This window comes from Zerene cesonia, unplaced genomic scaffold (genome assembly GCF_012273895.1).
Source record: "Zerene cesonia ecotype Mississippi unplaced genomic scaffold, Zerene_cesonia_1.1 Zces_u014, whole genome shotgun sequence".
NCBI classification, from domain to species: Eukaryota; Metazoa; Arthropoda; class Insecta; order Lepidoptera; family Pieridae; genus Zerene; species Zerene cesonia.
Window position 1 is genome coordinate 92,364 of NW_024045144.1, and position 21,796 is coordinate 114,159.

Here is a 21,796-nt window from a genome sequence, read left to right on the forward strand (position 1 = left end):
TATTAAAAATTATTTTATAGTTTTTAGTTTGATGTGCTTGAAAAGCGTGTTTTTTAGTTTTTTTAAACTATTTTTTTAATTATTACGTTTACGCGCTAAAGTACAATTCTATATCAGTTGTGAGTAAAAAAGGTTCAAACTAATCCTAGGTTCCAATAAAACACCAACATTCCCACATTATTTAATTTAATACATTAAATACTTAAAACGGATAGTTAGGGTCGTTCGCCCACTCTGGTATTACGGTCAATCTGTAATTCTTGTCGAAACGTTTTAGTGTCTCCTTGTCGTGTTTCGACAGCCTGAAGTCAAATATGTTGATGTTTTCTTCAATTCTCTTTGGGTTCACCGACTTTGGGATTGGTACGGCGCCCAGCTCGAACTGAAATAAAAACAGTTTTGATTATTTACGCTGAGTTATAATTGTTTCTTCATCAGCCCTTCTATGTTCCCACTGCAGGGACTCGGGCCTCAAGGGTTCAGGTTATATTCCACGACGCCACGAAGGCCGTTTATCGAGTTTTCAACTCTTAGACATGCGTGTTTCCTTACCATGTTTTTTAAGTATATTTTATGATTGGTTCATTAAATAGCTTCATTTTATTACAGTTCAAGACAATTTTTTTTATACTTTTTCAATAAAGTTGGCTTTTCAATCGAGTACAAATGTATGAATATCTTTGTTTTGCCCTAATTGTCGCATATTATTTATTTATTCCAAGCACTTTATTGTGCTGCCAACATAAAATAACAAGTAAAATTAAAACAAAACTTATGCTAAAACATGCAGTGAAGAAGCCGGCCTTATCACTTAAAAGTGATCCCTTTCAGGCAACCAATGCTGCGTGTGCAAAACGAAGTAACTGAAATAGTAGTTAAAATAGCTTAAAAAGTTAAATATATTTTCATACTTATATAGATAACTTCTTATCCTATGCTATCCTACCAATATTTTAAATGCGAAAGTTTGTGAGGATAGAAGTATGATTGTTACTCTTTCATGCAAAAACTCTTGAACCGATTCCAATGAAATTTGGTACGTAGATAGCTGGACAACAGGAATGACACATAGGCAACTTTTACCCCGATTTTCCTTCGGAATACAAACTACCGCGGGGTGCAGCTAGTTTTTGTATATTTTAAATTAAACACACCTTGCATCTGTATGCCATCATCAAATAACTGTTTTTCAAACAATTAAATGTATCAGTCAGTACAGAATTTGTTGATCAAAAGTTGCTTATATATTTATATATTTATAATTATCATAAGAATCTCACCAAATATCGCAAAACCACTTGCGGAACCGTTTTGTTATACTTCTTAGCTATATCGCTCAGGGCCGGATCGTCCACCCTCGGCGGGGGCGCGTCGGGCCCCGCCTTGCTGGGGAACAGGGCCCCGAACGGCGTGTAGCCCATGACTGTTATACCGCGCTCTTTGCAGTATTGGAGCAGTTCTGGCTGTTGCAGGTTGAGGTGCAGCTGTAATAGTAATAATTTGATTTGTATTTGTGTAAAATTATATTGTGATCTAGGTTTTACCCGCAGCTTCGCCCACGCGTCATCGCATATTTCATTGTTTTAGGAGAGGAATATATCTAAATCCTTCAGTATATCACTATCTAGAAGCCAAATTTCAGCCAAGCCATTTTTCGATCGATCCGCTTGAGCTGTGCGTTGATAGATCAGTTAGTCAGTCACCTTTGCGTTGTATTATATTGGTAGATTCAGCCCGAGGCTTTGCACCCGTTAAATTCGGAGTACAACCCCTTGCTACCAATTTTTTTTGTTATAAAACAATAAACCTTCATCTTGAATCTTTCTATATATTAAAAAAAACTACAAAAGTCAGTTTAAAGATATGATGCATACATATGATGCTGCTTCATTTTATACTATGTTTTAAAGATAATGAATGATGAAATATACCAAATTCACAATTAGCTTCATCTACCGCCTTGATTCCCGTCATACCCAAATAAATGTTAGCCGATCTAATATAGGCAATATTTTATCCCAATTATGAACAAAAAAATTATGCAAATATTCAACCACAGACTAATTTTATCTGCAAGATCATCACACTCACTCAATTTTGCTTTTACAAAGTAACTTAGTAAAATAAGTCGGATATGATGGTATGGGAAGCGGGCTAGGACTTAGGTAAGGTAGTAGGAAGGTAGGTTAGTCGCGGACGAATTTTAACCAGCTCCCGTGGCCCCTTCACTTAAGTGGCTCGACGGAACACAGTGGGGTTTTGGTCGGTAGGAATCCGACATAACCCACGGCTTTATCTCCGGAGGCCGTGGGTGTCTAAGCAAGATTTCCCCACTTAAAAAAAAAAGATATAAGTGATAGATAATACATTTAGGATCAAAGTACCTCAATCTGTAGCACAGACGGCACAACCCCAGTCTCGTTGATCAGTCTGTCAATCTGTTTAGCGTTGAAGTTGGACACGCCGATGGAGTGCGCGAGGCCCTGCGCACGCGCCTCTATCATAGCGCGCCACGTGTCCAGGTAGTCTGTACTGTCTGGTGTGTTGTTAGCCTAGCAACAAATGGGTATTTTATTTCGATACGAAAGTTACTATTGTTATGTACATATTACCTATGTAGAATTAAAATGTAAAATTGACATGATATTAAAAGAGCAACTACAGAGTTTCTTGCCGCCTTATTCTATAGGAACTGTTTTCCAAACCGGTGGTAAATGTTAATACTGTACTATGACGACTCAAAAGTGCTTCTATAAGAAGTCTTATTGAATAAAATATCGAGATTGAGTTTCAATTGTTATAAATAAATCTATGCAATAACTAAGAATGAACTTCTGGTATCATTTAAACGCACTGAAAATCTAATCAATTAAAAGACGAAATGTGTAATTTTCGAGTCAAAATAGCATTTCTTTTTCCAATGCATGACAATTATGAAGCCTTTTTTATTATTTATAAGACAAAAAATCTAGGTATAATATACCTTTTATATACATACCATTGCGCGATCATAGTAGCGGTCAACAACTGATTCAAACTTACATAAGTTCCAACGGGGAAGTGAATCAGGTACAAATCCACAAAGTCCATGTTCAGCTTCTTTAGCGAAGCTTTCAGGGCTTCTGGCACCTTCTCTTTGGCGTGTTGATCGTTCCAGAGCTGAAATATTATATTTAATGTATAACTAAACAGTAGATCGTCTCGTAAATATATTAAAGCATTCCCAATACGAAAAATGCTGAAAATATATAGTAAACAGGTAACAGTTATTTAAATTGGTTTGAATTCCGGGAGATTCTAATATGAACATTCCGAAATGAAAAATATCAGAATTATAATGGTTTATTTAATTCACATAAACTAATGATACAGGTCTGGTCCGTCGCACTTAAACTGCTGCATCAGTTTATTTTACATAATACAAAAGTACGAGTAATAATAGGTTTCTGTAGCCTTCAGATTTCTTGGTTCGGACCTGCAGTATTTCCGACTATTTCTACTAAAATATCTATTCTGAATCCACGCACATCAGTAACCGACTCACCTTTGTCGTAACGAAAACATCACCCCTCAAAATGACTCCCTCGTCTATTTTCTTCTGTATCGCGCGACCAACCTGCAAAATATATATATAGATTACTAGCTGCACCCGGCAAACGCTGTTCTGCCTTACTCTTATCATTTAAAAAAAAAGTGAAGTCCCGTGTCCCCTAGTGGAGTATGGGGCAGATGATGTACATCCGTTTCACTGATCGATTTTCTTTAGAGACAAGTAGGTGATCAGCCTTCTGTGTCCTGCCAGACCGAGACATTTTTTTTTGTGCATCCCCACCGGGAATTGAACCCAGGACCCCTCGGTTCTACTCTCACGCGTTAACCACTGTACCAAGGAGGCGGTCACTCTTATCATTTAGGGGTATGAAAAATAGATGTTAAATTCTCATAGATACCGGATAATCACAAAGAATTTCATCAAAATCGGTCAAGCCGTTTCGGAGGAGTATGGCAACGAAAACTGTGACACGAGAATTATATATATTAGATTTTAGCAAAGCTATGAAGCGCCTTGAAATAGTCAGAACTAAATCTGAATGGAACCACTCGAAAAGCACCAGCTTTCAGCAGCAACAATCATCAAAATCTGTTCACACAGTCGATAGTTATGAGGTACAAACCCAAAAAATACAGCCGAAAACTCCAACTTTTTTGAAATAGTGAATAGTGTAAATGCGTATTCACGCAAGCGAAGCCGGGCGAGTCAATTAGTAATTCAAGTATTTCTAATATATAAAATTCTCGTGTCACAGTTTTCGTTGCCACACTTCTCCGAAACGGCTTGACCGATTTTGATGAAATTTTTTGTGCTTATCCGGTATCTATGAGAATCGGCCAACATCTATTTTTTATCCCGATATTCCTACGGAATACGGACTTACGCGGGTGAAACCGCGGGGCGCAGCTAGTATATCTATATTTGCAAAAAGCATATAATTTAGTCACATTACTCATTCTAAATAAGTTAAATTTTTATTTAGAATAAAAATGCGTAAAATTTAGAACTTCCGCCATTACCTGTTATCCGGCACATGAATGAGGTTATTAATTTAATGCGTATGTATATCACTATTGTGTATTTCAAAAATGACATCATAATGAAGAATGAGTTATATTTATAGAATTTACTTGCTGCCCCCGCGGTTTCACCCGCGTAAGTCCATATGCCATAGGAATATTGGGATAATAAGTTGCCTGTATGTTATTCCAGTTGTCCAGTTATCTACGTACCTAATATTGTTGCAATCGGTTCAGTAGTTTTTGCGTGAAAGACCAACAAATACGCACACACATCCTTACAAACTTTCGCATTTATAATATTAGTAGGATTATAATACGGAGAATTATATACTTTTTCTAATAGAGCTTCCAAAAATAATCTATACTTATATTATAAAGCTGAAGAGTTTGTTTGTTTTGTTAAACGCGCTAATCTCAGGAACTACTGGTCCGATTTGAAAAATTATTTCAGTGTTAGATAATCCATTTATTGAGGTAGGCTATATGCTATATATATACTACGGGCGAAGCCACGGTGGCCCGCTAGTAAATATAAAAGTGCCCTTCATTATTATTTACGTATAATTTGAGTTTGAATATTTTTTAAAGATAATTACCTGAGGTTCGGTGTTATACAATGCTGCTGTGTCGATGTGTCGGTAGCCGGCGTCGATAGCTACTTCTACCGCCTTTTCTACCGAGTCGTCTTGCACTTGGGCAAAACCGCCCTGAAAATTATTACAAGAATATTAACTAGCGAAGTACAATACAGTACGGGTAAATTATACTAGCGTGTATGTCGCAGCCAACCATTTAAATCAGCCGTTTCATTAACAGCTAAGGCCAAAGAGTAGTATATACTATTTGCTTTTTTACATATATTTACAAATATACGATTTGTAAATAAGATAAATATGCGATAAAAATCATTGCTTTAGGATAAATATCCAGGGAGGAAACAGATGAAATATAACCAGCTCCCGTGGCCCCTTCACTAAAGCGGCTCGACGGAACACAACGGGGTTTTTGGTCGGCAAGAATCCGACATAACCTACGGCTTTTGGCCCATGGTATCTATGCAAGATAAAAATGAAAAGAGAAGGAAACAGGCGAGAAAGTTTGTATGGAGAAAATACTCCATAGGCTCCACTTAATCAGTTTTAGAAATTCGACTTACGTTTTGGTCTAGACCGAGCCACGTGCCCAGACCAAAGGTGGGCATAATCCATCCATCGTTGAGGTTCAATACAGGAGCTTTTCCCGCAGTGTAGCCAGCAATCTAAAACAAGTAACGGACAAGTTAACGTGGGCAAATCATCTTTAATACATTATTGTAATAAGCCACAGCTTGGCGTGCTGTCTTGGCTTCAACTAACTGTTTTGACTGACTGTTTGGGGGATGTGTTATACGACGATATCAAGATGTTTTCATTTTAATTGAAGGCTAGTTCCCGTTTGGTCCTATTTAAATTTCTAGTTCTAACGATTAGAAGGCAATTTAGTTTTCTGTTAAAAATAATATTATTCATTACTTTAGTATCTGTGACGGCAATTGAAAATTGATTAGGACAATCGTATTTTCTCGCGTAAAATAAACTAAATATTTTAAAAGATATTGTCTCCATTTTGTATACGGTTCAAACCATGGGGCACAATTGATACAGTATATCAACTAGGCGTCTCGATTTCGCAACGAAATTTCAACACAAGGTGACGATATGAATTTATTAGGTGTGAGAAGTCGGTGACCTTTCGAGTTATTATTATAAATGTGAGACTCCGTCTGTCTGTCTATTCGGTGCATTATATTGTCATGATCACGCAGCATAAGAAGATGAATTGTCGGTCTCCTTAATTATGTCAAGGACTACTCTTGTTTGAATTTCTTTTTTGAAGTGAAAACTTCTTTAGGCGCGTTGAGCGTTTTGGTAGAGGGTAAAATCCTCGGTTCGCGTCACCGACATGCTAATGATAATAGTATATGTATAGCTATGGAGAGCCAGACTAGCGCACGCGCAGTAGCCTGTGTACACGTATACACTAATACATCGACTATTTCTGACTGTATTATGTGCGCGTACATAAAAAATTTCATATAATTTTTGCATATAGTTTTAATTACTCTCAACTTAAAAGTTCCGTTTTCACATCTATCGGCAGTCCCACGACTACTACTGATTTTTTTTTCTTTCTAAAAAGGATTTTTAAATGCTGCTTACCTAACAGAGAGACATTTAGAGAGACCCTACCGATACAGACGCAAAAACATTTTAATCCATTCAATTCGAATTAAAGATCATTATTTACTTTATTAAATCTCATCCTGTCTCACTCCTTTAGACGTTTATGAAGACAAAATCGTTCGCAAATGCCTTTTTTCCTTTGGTCTGTTTCCATAAATTTAAATAAATTTACGTATTAATATTATATATAAAAAATCGCTGTATGTTGCTAAGCGTAAAACTCGAGAATGATTCAACCAGTTTGGCTAAATTTTTTAACGTTTAATTAAGGCACAGGGATGGTTCTTAATGAGAGAAAAACCACGGGTAGAACAGGCGGACAGCTATATATTAAACATGAAGGGGGAACAAGAGGGGATAAACATTTATAAAAAAACAATAGTGAATGAAACCGGTGGTTATATCACAACATAGTAACTAAAATCCATTAAGAAACGGCAATATATATTTAAATAGAATGCCATTTAGATATTTCTTCTTTGGCGATTATTATTATGAAAAAACTCGCTCATCTGGTGAGTGCTTTTATTTTAAAGTACGGAAAAAATATATTGATGATTTTATCAAAAAAAGAAATCGCTTTTAAATTGTCAGAGCTAGACTGAATTTAAATGGATACAAGTTCTTAGGTAAAACATAAATAGATACTGTACCGTCAATCAAATCAAATCAAAAAATACTTTATTATGCCCCAAATCATACACAAATAAATTCTATAAATAAACTCTATAGAAGCACAACAGGCGGTCTTATCGCTAAAGTAGCGATCTCTTCCAGACAACCTGGTGGACAAGGAGACGCTATTAATATTTAGTAAAAAAAAAACGTCAATTTTAGTCAATGGAATGGAGCAAGCTCTCAATTCTTATACACTCGACCTCTGTTTTTTAAAGTCAATTGAAATTGATTTAAAAAAAAAACAGATGCAACATTTCACGTGCTTTACTGTTCTCTAGTAAGTAACAATACTGTCATAGAAAATTATATATTAAACAAACTAATTGAATACCAAATTTACTGTATGGAAGGATTGCTTGAATAATAATTAAAAAGTCCCAAATAATCCGCCAGCGTTTTCGGTTTTGGAACATCCGCTATCAAGTAAGTACCTATTTATATGCTAGCTGGGCCGAAGCCACTTTGTTGGGCATCCAATGTTAATATATTTCTTGTTAAAACATATTTAATTTAGCCATTTTATATTGTTCTTAGAATCTGGAGTGGTAGCAGTGCGTTTGAATTAATCCATCTGAACTATTAAATGTTTGAGTTAGAGTTGTTTTTTTTTTTGAGTTAAGGAAAACTTCTACAAAGTACTGGTAATTCCATTACATACTCATTCGTCATTTAATTGTGTTACACACGCCATTGTTTTGAGATAATTAATTAGTTTTTATTACGGATATACCTAATGGTACTACACTAGCTGCATGTCCTAGCTTTATTCGGGTTAACCTGGGTTGAACATAAAATAAAAAATAGCATATTTATTTCAACATAAAATATTCAAATTTGAATTTGAATTTTAAAATTAATTTCAATATACAAATAGTTTTCACGGGGAAAGGAATTTTAAGAATCGAATTCATTTCAGATTCTTAAATAGAACCAAATGACAACAAATGAAAACCCTTAAACGAAAATAAAACGCATTGTAATTGCGACCCTCCTTTGTTTCGAACGTCGGTTGTAGCATTGAAAATATACAAAATGTATTTGTTCGTTTGTATGTATGTACCTCAGTTTATTATTGAAAACCGAGAATTATTGTTATACAAGCAAAAAATGCGACTGCAGACTTTTTAGTTTGATATGATGACGGTCTTTGATTTGATTCCCAACCCCATTCTTTTTTGAATATGCGGGCGACGTTGTTCAATTTATAAAGCCTATTTCACTACCATAATGCTGCTGATTAGAATGACACCTCATATGATAAAAACCGTCCAACGGTTTAGACTGAATGGGCAACATAGTCACATACACACATTGAGAAAACATAACTCTCTTCCGGCTAGACTAAAAAAACGTTATATATAAAATAGTACCGATTTAACTTAAAAGTTCGTTATTAGCTGTATGAATCTTACTAGATTTATGAAACCACTGATCCGATTACTCAGATAAATTAAAGGAAATTCTATATTTTTAATTTAAATAAAAGCACTTGATTGTTCATCATAAAATTCATCAGATATACATACTTATATAGGTGTATCATTCTTCGATAACCTCATGCTTATTATTTTTATTTAATTCAGATACGAAAAATTACATGTATCTCAATTTGAATAATAAATGCACCTCTGTATTATTTATGATTAAACATTTTAACGAAGTTTTTATTGCATCTCTATTTATACACAAATTTATTATTTATTAAATAATTTTTGGGATATAATAAACGATATTTTGAATAGTGTAAAATCGGTAAAAATCTATGATATATTTATTTTCATGAAAACGCTATTATGATCAATTTATCATTGATCTTATTATTCGTTAATACAAAATATAATATTTACTTACATTGTTTGCCAAACACAAAATAACAACCGAAAACAGTAGCATTGTGCCAGCAACGTTCTCTCTCTGTGAGTCCGCCACAATAACTGATGATACAGCCTGATCTGTCGAATAACTACATCCTCATGAGAATCTTTAGATCAAAGATCAATTATAGAATAGAATTGTAATGTTATTTTTTATCCGGAATTTTGAGTTAAATGACTACCTGGCTTAGTCGTGAGCGTAAAAACGAAGAGTTTAAATGGGAATCTTTGTATATTTCTTCGCTCTACGTACGAATACATTATTTCTTCCTCCTTGTACAGAGAAAATTGGTGGTCGCGTCAAGGACGGTATTGAAATTTATTTACTTTTTATTAATTAATATAATATTGATATTGACATATTTCATTGCATTCGCGCGATGATGCATATAATGTCGATGTTTTTGTGCATTACATAATAAGAAGAAGCCTTTTTTTGTATCCGATTTAAGTTTGAATTAAAAGTACCAGTTATAGTTTATTATGGTAATGTTTTCTTACTTCATGAGTAACGCTTGTCTTGTTTTCGTAAATCCCTAAACCATACAAACATTATGATAGTTCTGGAATATTACATAATCTTTGACAAATAATTCGAAAGTTCTGCTTCCAGTTAGGCGAATTCACATAACGTTAAAATCTATTTCGATGGTTTAAAACAATATTAACGTCCTACAATCGGATATTAGGTTCCGTATCCCTGAATAAGAGGGGATTTCTCTGAAGCTTTACCACACTTTGAAAATAATTTTGCATTAGAATAAAGTGAAGTTAGATACTAATGCTAAATTTAAATAAATTAATGCTAATGTTAAGTTTTAAAACAAACTAAAACAATGTTAAATTTAATTTTTAGTTTTATATCATTGAAATGCTTTATAAATGAGAAATTTTTTTGAAAGAATAGAAAAAATTTGATCACGAGGCAGGATTCAAACCTGCGTTTCTTGCCTAACCGTAGGAAACAACCGTAAAACAATGTTTACAAGGGCGAAAGCCCGCAGCTTCGCTCGAATTTTTCACACGTTGTTTTAAAACGCCAAAGCAAAAACTGTAGCACTATGTGCTTTTTCGAGTCTCAAACAACCCCTGCACCAAACTACTATATCAACTGTATTAGTCAGTGACAAATACATTCGCACAAATAATATTGAGTACTTACTATGGCTTATAAAACAACAATTTTTTTATGTACTCATAAAAGTTACGACATAACCTTGAAGGAGTCAAGGCACTTTCTTGGAGCTAGTTTATTTTAAGCCCTTATTACCTAGGTGTCTACTATAAAGAACTAGTATTTTAATAACAAAGCCCTTCTATGTATAACATTAAACGTTATTATCAATGTTTCTAACACGTTTTTTTTAACTTGATCTGTATGTTTGCGTGTAACCGACTCCTTTAGACTTGTTTTCGATCCGCTTTAAACGATCCGATTTAATTTAAACTTTGTACACTTATCACGGATCGGTGATGATACAATAATTTCATCAATTATCTTATTACCCTGATTAGGATTGCCGGGATAAAATAATTTCCTCAAGTAGGTATACTCTTATAGATCAAGTGAGTCAATTTATTTGAATCTATCATTTAAGTGTTTTTTAGTTTTTTCAAACTATGATGACAATCTTACAGCTCGCAGGTCAATGATAATGACATGCATATTCGAATTGCTCTTTCACTGTTAAAATGGCGAAATATCTATTCTAGAAAATAATAGAACCATGCAATATTTAACTATAAATCCAAATGTGGTAGATGTTAATTTGTGTATAAATATTTTAAAAGCGTTAATGCGTCTTTTGTTTGCAATACAAAAGATCATTTGATTGTGCATAAAAACTGAGATTATTAACTTGTTGACTCGATTATAATTGTAGTAATCTCCACAGATAACATAATAATTCATTATCTAGACCTTCATATTCCGTAATAACAATAAGAATTAAGTATGTTTTTTATGATTGATTAATTAAATTAGTCTTTGATTCGTATGATATAAATTCGAACGTAACTCTGCATGTCTTTTCTTCACGGTTTAGCCACTGTAGCGATTTGGATGAAATTTGGCATAGAGACTGTTGGAGAAAGGACATAGAATAGGTATTATCCACGAATTTTCATGGAAACCATAACAATAAACAATAAACAATAATTTATTTATCAAAAAATTTTGTTACATATATATAGATTAACAATACGAGAATACCTCGGTCTGCCTATTTTTGCCTTTGCATACACGAGCAAATTCGCGGGCGGGCTAGTACATACATGATAAGAGATATCTAATGTATATCTTAGTCAAGTTACATCTAGTACTGTTGAGCCGTTTTAAATAGTACGTTATAAAACTAAATTTATACGAACTTCTTTAAGGTGTATCAGTAACTATCTTTATTATTCATTTTAAATTAACTAGCCATGTTTGATTCGGATTTCGGATTTCAATGGTCAATTTTATCACAATAAGATCAATTTTGTGTTATTAAGCATATAGTCAGGTTAACATTCACACCAAAATATTAGCATGAATTGTTTTCAACTAAAGCATAGTTGAAAACTAAAACAGTTTAAAATCCAAACTATGTTTTAGTTTTCTACATGAGGCCTATATCCCTCGTCAATCCTTTCCTCATCCCTTATCCTTAAATACAGGTAACACATTTGCAGCAGCCCTGCGAATGTACATGGGCGCTGGTCCAGTTCACTTGCCCGCTCTAGTAATTAATAGTTTTTTATATAAGCTAAGCCTGAAATAGTATTAAAGTAGCCTGTACGTTGAACCCAATGTTGGTCTATTACAATATAATATCATATCAAAATCTGCAGTAGTTCTTAGGTGATTGACGCATATATAAACAGACAAACAAAAAAATATTTCTAACCATTGTTTTCAGTCTTTGAACATCCATATTGCACAGCAATCAGCCTCTTAAAAACATTTATACATAGAAATGATTTGGTTATTGTTGTATATATATATATATATAGATTATAGATGTCAAATCGCAATATCATCATATTATATATTAACATAACTTGTTCTACAAGGTCAGACGTTGATCCAATGAAGATTACTCTGGCTACTAGTTTTTAATTCAGATAACACATATTTACCTACACACATATAAATACGCAACAGATAATTCAATTTAAAACTTCATAGAGACTGTGTCTAATAAGAATAAAAACGTGAGGAAACCGGCATTGTATAAACCACATAGTATATTATAAGCTAATACACTAGAAACAAAAAGTTCGATGACATCTGCTGAGCTGAGCTTGATTAGTTTGGTGGATTATAGCAACATTTATACTTATGGGATATCAATGACTGCAGTGGGAGCAAAATAGGTCAAAGGGAGAAATCGTTTAATATTTTTTACCGAATTGCGCCAATACATCCATAATTGAGAGGTAAATGTGTTTTGTTCGTCCACTCTGTAGTGCAAACAGCTTGAACGGCATTTTATGTGAGTATTTTAATTAAAAAGAATATATTTAAGTTGGTTGCATTTTATTTCAAACTCTTTCGAGAGTTTTTTTCAATAATCACTTTCACATATGAAACCAATTAAGACAGAATCATAAGTGCAAAACATTTGTTTCGTTTCTTTATTTTTAAGCCAACTTCCGATAGCGAAGTTTTTGATAACATTCGAGCTACCGCCGATAGCAGTCTCCCGCATAGGTCAATGCCAGTCACTTAGGGACTCTCGGCTAACTATGTCGCCATATCATTTATTATTTACTCTGTTACAAGTGATATTTTTCACGGTAAGTATATTTTCGATGGTTTTATATACTCGTGCGTCCAAATGTTTAGTTATATGAATATTTTTTGTTTGAACTTATTGCAATTAAGTTGTATAAGTTATTGGTGAATAAAGAACTTTGCAATTCAACATTTAGAGGTCGAACGCTTTCAAGTTAATATTGATGACTTATTTCGCAATTAAGTTATAAAACTTACAAAGCTTTTATGACATAATTTGATATATTATGTAGTTATTTAGCTTTTTTCTGAGATAATTCATAAGCTCAATATTAGTAACCTAATTGGTTTGTTTACGAGATAATTATCTTAAAGGTTATAAAAATTATTTATTTCCGTTACACTACTAGACTTCACTAGTCTTTCGCCTGGCTAAACCCTCGTAGTCAAAGGAAAATATTGTGTTTCCACCGGATACTTCCCGATCCCGTGGCATTTCAGGACAAAAAACAAACCTATGTAGTTTCTTCAGAACTTAAGCTATCTTTTTATTAAATTTCATCGGCCCACCAGTACTTGAGATTAGTGCTTTTCTGAGAGTGATATACGCTTATTTAGGAAGACTGGTAGTTATATTGCGACAAAAAGAGACGCCATCAACTGAACCCAACCTCTAACACGGGGTTTAGAACAAATATAATCTTCACATACATTTTAATATATGCCTTTGATTGAATGTGATTAAATAAAAAACATGTATAGTTTTTGTGCTTGGTCGGTCGTTCAACCATAAAGCAAAAACGCAAGATGGGGTTTTTTACTTCTTGGTTACTCAATGATATTTCATATTTAGATATTGTTTCAAATATCAATAAGGTTTAGTACTTAACATAGGGATAAATGACGTATCTGCCTACAATATTTTTTTAATTCATCAACAACAGAGGCGATTTTAAAGTATAATAGTTTATTGAGATTTATTTTTAGGTATTTATAGATATCCGGGTGCTTTAATATGCAGTAAAAGTGAAGAATTATCGAAATATACTGCGTGTAAATTTCCCATTAACTTACATACATATTTACTGCAGCTCTAAAAACGAATGTTCGAAGTCTCTCAAGCTAAATGAAATCAGACCCTGTTCGCTTTAGAGCAGACGAAAGAAATATAATGAATGTGTAACAAATACACGCACAGGCGGTGAAAAACAAGCTTTTTGAATACTTTTGTTTGTAAAACAATAGATCAATTCAATGTTATTGAGAAATGCTTCAATAATCGTTTTAAATCGATAACTAATTCTATATTATTTTGTCTACATCATCATCATCATTAGCCCATATATGTTCCCACTGCTGGGACGCAGGACTCCTATGAGGGTTCAGGTCATAATCCACCACGCTGGCCAAGTGCGGGTTGGCATTTTATCTACATTAGATAATAATCACTGCCACAAAAAATCAGGTTAACATAAACTTATGATAAAGTGTGACTGTCATTTCGTCTTCTATTCTATTCAAAACGAATTATTAGAATGTATTTAGAATCATCCATAAAAAGCAATAATGTTTATATTTTTCTCATGTCTATGGCTATTTCTTGGCGCGCCAAACTTGTGGGCGGATTTTGACAGGTGTCGTTATAAGTGATTAGAATTATATAGAATGTTTCTAATTGACAACATTATTTCTTCGTGCAGCACACGACAGCAGAGGCACCTCGATGGAAGCTAAATGATGGCTACGAAATCCCCGCCCTCGCCCTCGGAACTTGGCTTGGAAATAGCTCTATGGTATTTATCACACTAATATTGTTAATGTGAAAATTTATTTGTTTGTATGTTTGTCCGTCTATCACGCTGAAACTACTGAACGGAAATTGGTGAAATTTGCTATACAGACAAGGTATGAGCTGACTTGGATGATAGAATACTTTTTATGCCGATTAAATGCTCCCTTGGGATAAAACAGGAATCTAGCAATCCGGGCGGAGCCAGGACAAGCATTTAGTTTACAAAAATATTGTAATAGGAAGATTACTATTATTTGTTATTTGTAATGCATAACAAAAATTATATTTTTAAAGAAAATAACAAAATCACACCTAAAAGTCTGAAGTAAGTAACCTTTTCCCAACATGGCCGCTTGGAGCCGGTGGCTGACGAGGTGACGAAGGCTGTTCGCTGGGCGGTTGACGCTGGCTACCGCCACATAGACACCGCATGGATCTATCACGTGGAAGACCAGGTTGGGAGGGGTTTGAAGGGGTACAAGCGAGAGGACATCTTTGTAACTACTAAGGTATATAGTACCTACCTACCTACTTTAAGGACTTAATCGTTTATTAGCATTTTTTAAGTTTAAAGTAGCGAAGGATTTTTTTCAATTTTATAGTCATTCTAGAGAATCACTGTAAAATTGATGAATTATTTTGTAAGAATGTGAATGGATCTCTTGAATTATTGAGCCATTGATCTTGATATTGATCATATTTGACCATATTTTAAACTTGCTAGCTGCTAAGTTGCATAATTAGGTATACCTTTTATTTATATATAATATACATATTATTGTTATGTTAGAAGCACAAGCACACAAATATATATTGTTATTGAGTCAAACAATTTATATTTGGTAAATAACTTGAATAACGACGTCTCTGAGGGTAGGTAGGTACTACTCCGATTTCTAAAATGGGACCAAATACCAACAATTCTACATCAAACACAAAAAGGATCATGTCAACTCGTTGTGTCAAACTCGTATGTCAAACCCACGACGTTGTTTTATTTATTTATTTATAGAGTAACAAAACCCACTAAACTACAATCGATTGGAGAACCTCCTTAATTTTTGGCACCTTGGGACTCCTTAATTTCTACATTGGTTACAAAATAAAACTATACCACACGTTTTGTTTGTAAGCTCTGGAATGACAAGCACGCGCGCGACGCCGTGGTGCCCGCGCTGAAACAGTCGCTGACGGACCTTCAGCTGGACTATGTGGATTTGTACCTCATTCACTGGCCGGTGGGACAGTTCGTAAGTACATTGCATTGTCATTTAGTATTTGTTATTTTATAATACTTATTTTTGCACTTTTGTAAAGAGTTCAATAGTAAATCACTTCGTGAACTAGGTACTTGTTACATATCTAATATGGGCTAAAACTGGGCTAAAACTCTCTTTTTAAAAATGCATTGAAATTTTAATACATTTTTTTAAACTTGTTCATGCAGCTAAATCAGACTTTAAATAATTACAAATGTGAAAATTTGTTTGTATGCATGTTTGTACATCAATCATACTGAAACTACTGAACGGATTTTAATGAAATTACAGATTACAGGGTATAAGCTGACTTGGGTGATAGAATACTTACTATCCCGATTAAATGCTCCCTTGGGATAAAACGGGAATCTTGATATCCGGGCGGAGCCGAGCAGAGTCCAATTTTGTATAAATTCCAGGCGAACCAGACCTACGATACCACAGACTACCTAGAGACGTGGCGAGGTATGATAGAGGCGAAGGCTCTGGGCCTCACCAGGTCTATTGGTCTCTCCAACTTCAACCAGCAGATGATCGACAGGATCCTGGAGGCAGGGCTCGAGAAACCCGCTGCGTTGCAAGTTGAAGTAAGCTTTGTTGTTTAATAATTATTTGACCAGCAAATTTCTGTCGAAATATAATAATGCAATTGATAGCACAGATTATATATAGTTATATTTAAACTAGTACGATAGAGAAAACGTTTTTTTTTATGTTTGAATTCAAATTCGAAATGATTTATTGTATGTTTGCTTATATACATTTTAATGTTGCAAAAATAAATAATGTAGGATTAAAAAATTATGTCATCATTCGATAGCTGCATCTTTATTAAGGACAAGCAAAGCCAGGACGTGCCGCTAGTTAAATACAGTCAGCTGAAAATTACATTAAAACTTTCAGCTGAACCTGAATCTCCAACAGCCAGCCTTACTCGACTATTGCAAGCGAAACTCCATAGTTGTGATGGGTTACACTCCGTTCGGTTCTCTCTTCTACAACAAGGCCAAGTCCGAAGCGCCCCCGCCGAGGGTCGATGACCCCGCCTTGGTGGATATTGCCAAGAAATATAATAAAACCGTTCCCCAGATTGCATTGCGCTATTTGGTAAGTATAGTAAACATTATAATAGGAAATTATTGAAAAAACAAATCATCAAATGCATCTTTACTTAATTCGATATGTAAGTTTAAAGTAAAAAAAAGATCATGATTTCGCGCCACAAGTCCGCGTGGCCATTTTGTCGTTTTGGTTGGTAACGTTTAAAATATGACTTTTAAATGACGGTGACACTTTTCAAGTTAGATACTGCTATAAATTATAATGTAGACTTTAAACACTACTACTGCTTCCGGATCCCCCCTTTATCGCACGAAACACAGTAGCATGTTATTTGTGTGGTACTTGCGTGCAAGCTGGTCCAATTCGAACCGAAACTCGACTCCCACACCGCTGTGACCGCGCTCAGTCTAATATTACATTTTCAGGTGGAGTTAGGAGTGATACCACTCCCGAAATCGCTAACCAAGTCCCGCATCGAGCAAAACATCGACATCTTCGACTTTACTCTTTCCGAATCTGACAAAGACATTCTGAAAGGCTTCGACAAGAACTACAGAACTATTCCTCAGTATAAATGGTTGGATCATCCTTATTACCCCTTTGAGAGGCCGGCCAATCATTAATAACGCTTTCGCTTCGCATTCGCTTCGTTACGAACAGATATATGTTAGTCTTGTTCGATAAATGTAGAAGTGAAAACTGATTGGTAAACAATTTGTTTGTAATTAAAGCATACATAATGAAAAATTAAAATATATTAAAAAATTTGATATCAAGATGTCTTTTTATCTCAGTATGTAAATGTATATATTTTATAAGTAATGTACTACTAAATGCACTCTTTTATGCATTATTATAAAGAAATAGTAAAAACTTGTATTTCTTAACATTAATTGTTAAAAGAAATGTTCAGAGGTTTATTGTTCTATTCTATGAAATTTGTAACATTTATGTTTCCAACACACTAACACATTATCCTGAAGAATATCATTTTTTATTATACTACAGTGGATCATATTCTTAAAGGCAAATTGCAAACCTTGTAAATAACTCATGCAGTCATCATAATACCAAAATGCAAACAAATTTTATACTACAACTAGCTGCACCCGGCAAACGCTGTTCTGCCTTACTCTTATCATTTAGAGGTATGAAAAATAGATGTTAGCCGATTCTCAAACATACCCGATGTGCACACAAAATTTCATAAGAATCGGTCAAGCCGTTTCGGAGGAGTATGGCAGCCAAAACTGTGACACGAGAATTTTATATATTAGATATTAAATGTTATATATATTTATTCAGACATAGTCAATAAACGCAACAATTGTTTCCCAATATCTTTCCTGCGCTTCATAAAAACCTCAACATATACAAACCAAACAAAGCCAGGTGAGGACAATAGCATAAAATAATAAACAAGAGTTTTATAATATTTATTATAAGATTTATATAACATCATACAACTAACAAATACAGGATTCATACACTATCTTACAAAACGGCAAAACAATAAATTTTCAAGATGTTCCAAATCTTTTTAAATCAATCGAAATTTTTGTGACAAAAAATAACAAAAATATATAAAATCACTCTGTTACAACCACCAGTTCTCGCTCACTCACTCACTTAGAAGAACTTTTTCGCTTGTGCTTCTTTCCTTTCTCTGGAAATGAGAGAAAAATACATTATTTACACACTCGTGGACATAGAGGTCTTTTATGTCAGAGTCGGCAATGGAGCTGCTGGGTCGTCTGATGGTAAGCGCTACCACCGCCCGTGAACTATTGGAGAGGCATAAGGTCAAATTGCCGACCTTAAGCCTCTACAAATGGATTGCCGACTGTAAATTGGGAACGGATTAAGAAAGGATAACGAGAGGAATAAAGAAAAGGACTGGGAAGGGTTAAGAAAAGGATATGGGCCTCCACCCCACCCACTCACCGAACGAAACACAGTAGCTCGCTACTATTTCACGCCGGTCTGCTGTGTGGGTGTGGTACTTCCCCGGCGTGAGCTGACCCAATTCGTGCCGAAGCGTGCTCCACCCTCACACTCAGCTGGTATACTCACTTGTACAGTTGGTAGATGAACAGCACCACCAGCTGTCCCGCCACCACCGCGAGCAACGTGCCCGTCCCCACGCAGGACACCGCGGGGCAAGCCCCCGCTGCGGGACCCGACGGGGACGATAACCTGCGGACACCGTATGGATGTATAGAACCAACGTAGTACCTGATGATATATAACCTCAAGCCTTTCTCAATAAATGGGATTTCTAACACTGAAAGAATTTTTCAAATTGGATTGGAAGCAGTTGCCGATATTAGCGCGTTTAACCAAACAAATAAACAAACAAACTCTGTAGCTTTATCATATTAGTATAGATTTAATTTAATTCACAAACTTAAATCTATACAAGTCCTGTACTGCTGTATAGTTAGTTTGTTTGAACGCACCAATTTCATTCACAACTGGACCGAAAATAAAAAATTATTACAACGGCGAACACCTAGCTGTTACAAAAATTTAAAATAAATAATTATCAGTAACAAAAAATTAAACCCGTCTTCAAATTGTTAAAAAATGGAGCACTGTTAAATGGAACCTTTCTGGAAGCAACAGCTTTCAATCAGACAAAAAACGACCAAAATTGATTCAGATAAAAAAAAATTGTCTGTATAAACAAATGTTTGTATAGTGTGTAAATTACATTACTATTGCTACACTGTGCGGGCTGGTCTATGTGTACACACACTCGGTTCATAGTGACAATGACGTGCGCATACGCCGCGAGCGCCTTGCACGAGCCGCCAACGCAGACTGACTCAGTAGATGAAGATCGAGGTCAGTAAGGCGGGGTGCAAAGCGCTGAATCGTGACGTAAGTACACCCCCCACCCCCTCTGCCTCTCGCTCCCCCCCCACTCACCTCTGCGCCACGCCCGCCAAGTTCGCCTTCACGCTGTTCACGCTGTCCCTCAGCTCGTTGAGGAACTGCGGGTTGATGGCGGCTCCCCCCCCGCCGGGCGCTCCCCCCGCGCCCCCCGCGCCCGCCAGCGCCGCGCCGCCGCCGGCCAGCAGCGCGTCCGACTTGCGGTTCACCTCGATTATAAATGCCCTGTAGTGATCAAGTAATATGTATTCATATATATATGTTGTACAAAGTTCAGATCCTACTTCCTACTATCCTACTAATATTATAAAGGCGAAAGTTTGTAAGGATGTGTGTGCGTTTGTTGCTCTTTCACGTAATAACTACTGAACAGATTGCAATTAAATTTGGTACGTTGGACAACTGGAATTACATATCGGCAACTTTTTATCCCGATATTGCTACGGAATACGGTCTTACGCGGGTAAAACCGTGGGGCGCAGCTGGTATACAAACACCTAAATAAAATAATTATATATAAGGACACTACAAGAGTTAGATTGACGCACACACACAAAGCAACGGATCAATTCTCGGCTATGTAGGTACGCGGGCCGCACGCACACATGCGTACGCATCGCTCAGATATAAACATACACAATTTACTAAGAACATATTGATTATACTAAATACACAAAACAGTATTAAACTACTATGTTGTTTGTAGAATAATTTGAATTACAATCGACATTAAATAACGCTTTCAATCGAGTAGTTCTTAAGGAATGGAAAAAAATTGATCACAAGGCGGGATTCGAATCCGCATCATATCGCGTCATGGTTTCAAGCATTAAAACAACTTAAAGGTAGCTTTGTGATTTCATTCTATCATATTAAATCTGAAGCATTATGTTTTTAACAAACTATTAAGTTAGCTTATATGCTGAAGAAGAAGAATCACATATATTTTTTCGTTTTCGATCTCCCAATGAATTCAATGAGCGAAGATTTAAAACAGTGTTAGTTCTGCCTCTTGCCCCGTTGCGGGGCCATGGGGCAGACTAACGCGGGCGGCACTCACTTGAGCTCCGATATCGTCTGTATCGTCATCTGGTTGTTGTTCATGAACACGTCCCAGTCGTGGCGCGTGATGGGGAAGGCGGGCATCTTCAAAACACAAACAAACAAACAGAAATTATTATTTTTTTAACAAAAAAAGTGAAACGTCTTCAAATTTTCAGAACTGACGCAAATTTATATAAGAGACATCAGCTTTCAAATAAAAAAAGAATAATGAAAAACGCTTCAGCCAGTGATAAGTAATGAGGTAATAAACACAAAAAAAGAGTGGAAATGATATCATTCTCCTTTCTTTCAAATTGTAGAAAAAACTCATTTTACAACCCGATTTCTTTTTACCTTTTCTTGTCTCTTTTATTATTCTCTAATCTCTCTCTCTCTCTCTCTCTCTCTCTCACTTACCTGCACCTGCTGGCCGGGCTGCGCCATCGGCTGGCCCTGCGCCTGGCTGTACACGGCGGTCAGCATCGACAGCGAATTCATCTGCTTGCCGATCACCTGTGAAACGGTGCGCCGGATGCGATGAGATTTTGAACATTTGTATAGTTTGGATATAGTACACACTTGAAGGTTGCGTAAATAAATAGTTATTAAACGAATGCGTATGTAAAACGAATTTAAAACATGATTTAATCCGTCTTTAATTCCCCAATGCTTTTTAC

The 21,796-nt window shown here is 35.4% G+C and overlaps 3 protein-coding genes across 3 annotated transcripts in view; 1 reads left to right on the forward strand and 2 right to left on the reverse strand.

Annotated features, from left to right (window-relative positions):
- Positions 1-169: 169 nt before the first annotated feature.
- Positions 170-9,447, reverse strand: LOC119839390 (aldo-keto reductase AKR2E4-like). The gene is made up of 8 exons (XM_038365662.1): positions 9,327-9,447; positions 5,732-5,833; positions 5,172-5,282; positions 3,545-3,616; positions 3,043-3,159; positions 2,385-2,552; positions 1,281-1,484; positions 170-382 (listed from the first exon to the last, which is right to left on the reverse strand). Exons 1-8 carry the CDS (start codon positions 9,366-9,368, stop codon positions 203-205), a joined length of 996 nt encoding a protein of 331 aa, XP_038221590.1. The 5' UTR covers positions 9,369-9,447; the 3' UTR covers positions 170-202.
- Positions 9,448-12,978: 3,531 nt separating this feature from the next.
- On the forward strand, positions 12,979-17,946 carry LOC119839391 (aldo-keto reductase AKR2E4-like). The gene is made up of 7 exons (XM_038365663.1): positions 12,979-13,129; positions 14,768-14,860; positions 15,219-15,368; positions 15,993-16,109; positions 16,538-16,705; positions 17,022-17,225; positions 17,606-17,946. Exons 1-7 carry the CDS (start codon positions 13,079-13,081, stop codon positions 17,801-17,803), a joined length of 981 nt encoding a protein of 326 aa, XP_038221591.1. The 5' UTR covers positions 12,979-13,078; the 3' UTR covers positions 17,804-17,946.
- Positions 17,947-18,600: 654 nt separating this feature from the next.
- LOC119839392 (protein ERGIC-53) overlaps positions 18,601-21,796 on the reverse strand; it is a 15,570-nt gene continuing 12,374 nt past the window's right edge. Inside the window, exons 8-12 of the mRNA XM_038365664.1 lie at positions 21,537-21,632; positions 21,136-21,221; positions 20,112-20,300; positions 19,254-19,376; positions 18,601-18,846 (exon numbers count right to left, since the gene is read on the reverse strand). Of these exons, the coding sequence (XP_038221592.1) occupies positions 18,810-18,846; positions 19,254-19,376; positions 20,112-20,300; positions 21,136-21,221; positions 21,537-21,632 (531 nt within the window). The 3' untranslated portion in view covers positions 18,601-18,809. The remainder of the gene's footprint in view (positions 18,847-19,253; positions 19,377-20,111; positions 20,301-21,135; positions 21,222-21,536; positions 21,633-21,796) is intronic.

Coding starts and splice junctions, on each gene's coding strand:
- LOC119839390 (XM_038365662.1), bottom strand. CDS start 9,368: ATGCTACTGTTTTCGGTTGTTATTTTGTGTTTGGCAAACAAT. Junction 5,834..9,326: donor TTTTGTGTTTGGCAAACAAT/GTAAGTAAATAT, acceptor TACTTGTTTTAG/ATTGCTGGCTACACTGCGGG. Junction 3,617..5,171: donor TGTATAACACCGAACCTCAG/GTAATTATCTTT, acceptor TATATTTTGCAG/GTTGGTCGCGCGATACAGAA.
- LOC119839391 (XM_038365663.1), top strand. CDS start 13,079: ATGTCGCCATATCATTTATTATTTACTCTGTTACAAGTGATATTTTTC. Junction 15,369..15,992: donor ACATCTTTGTAACTACTAAG/GTATATAGTACC, acceptor TTTGTTTGTAAG/CTCTGGAATGACAAGCACGC. Junction 16,110..16,537: donor ACTGGCCGGTGGGACAGTTC/GTAAGTACATTG, acceptor TATAAATTCCAG/GCGAACCAGACCTACGATAC.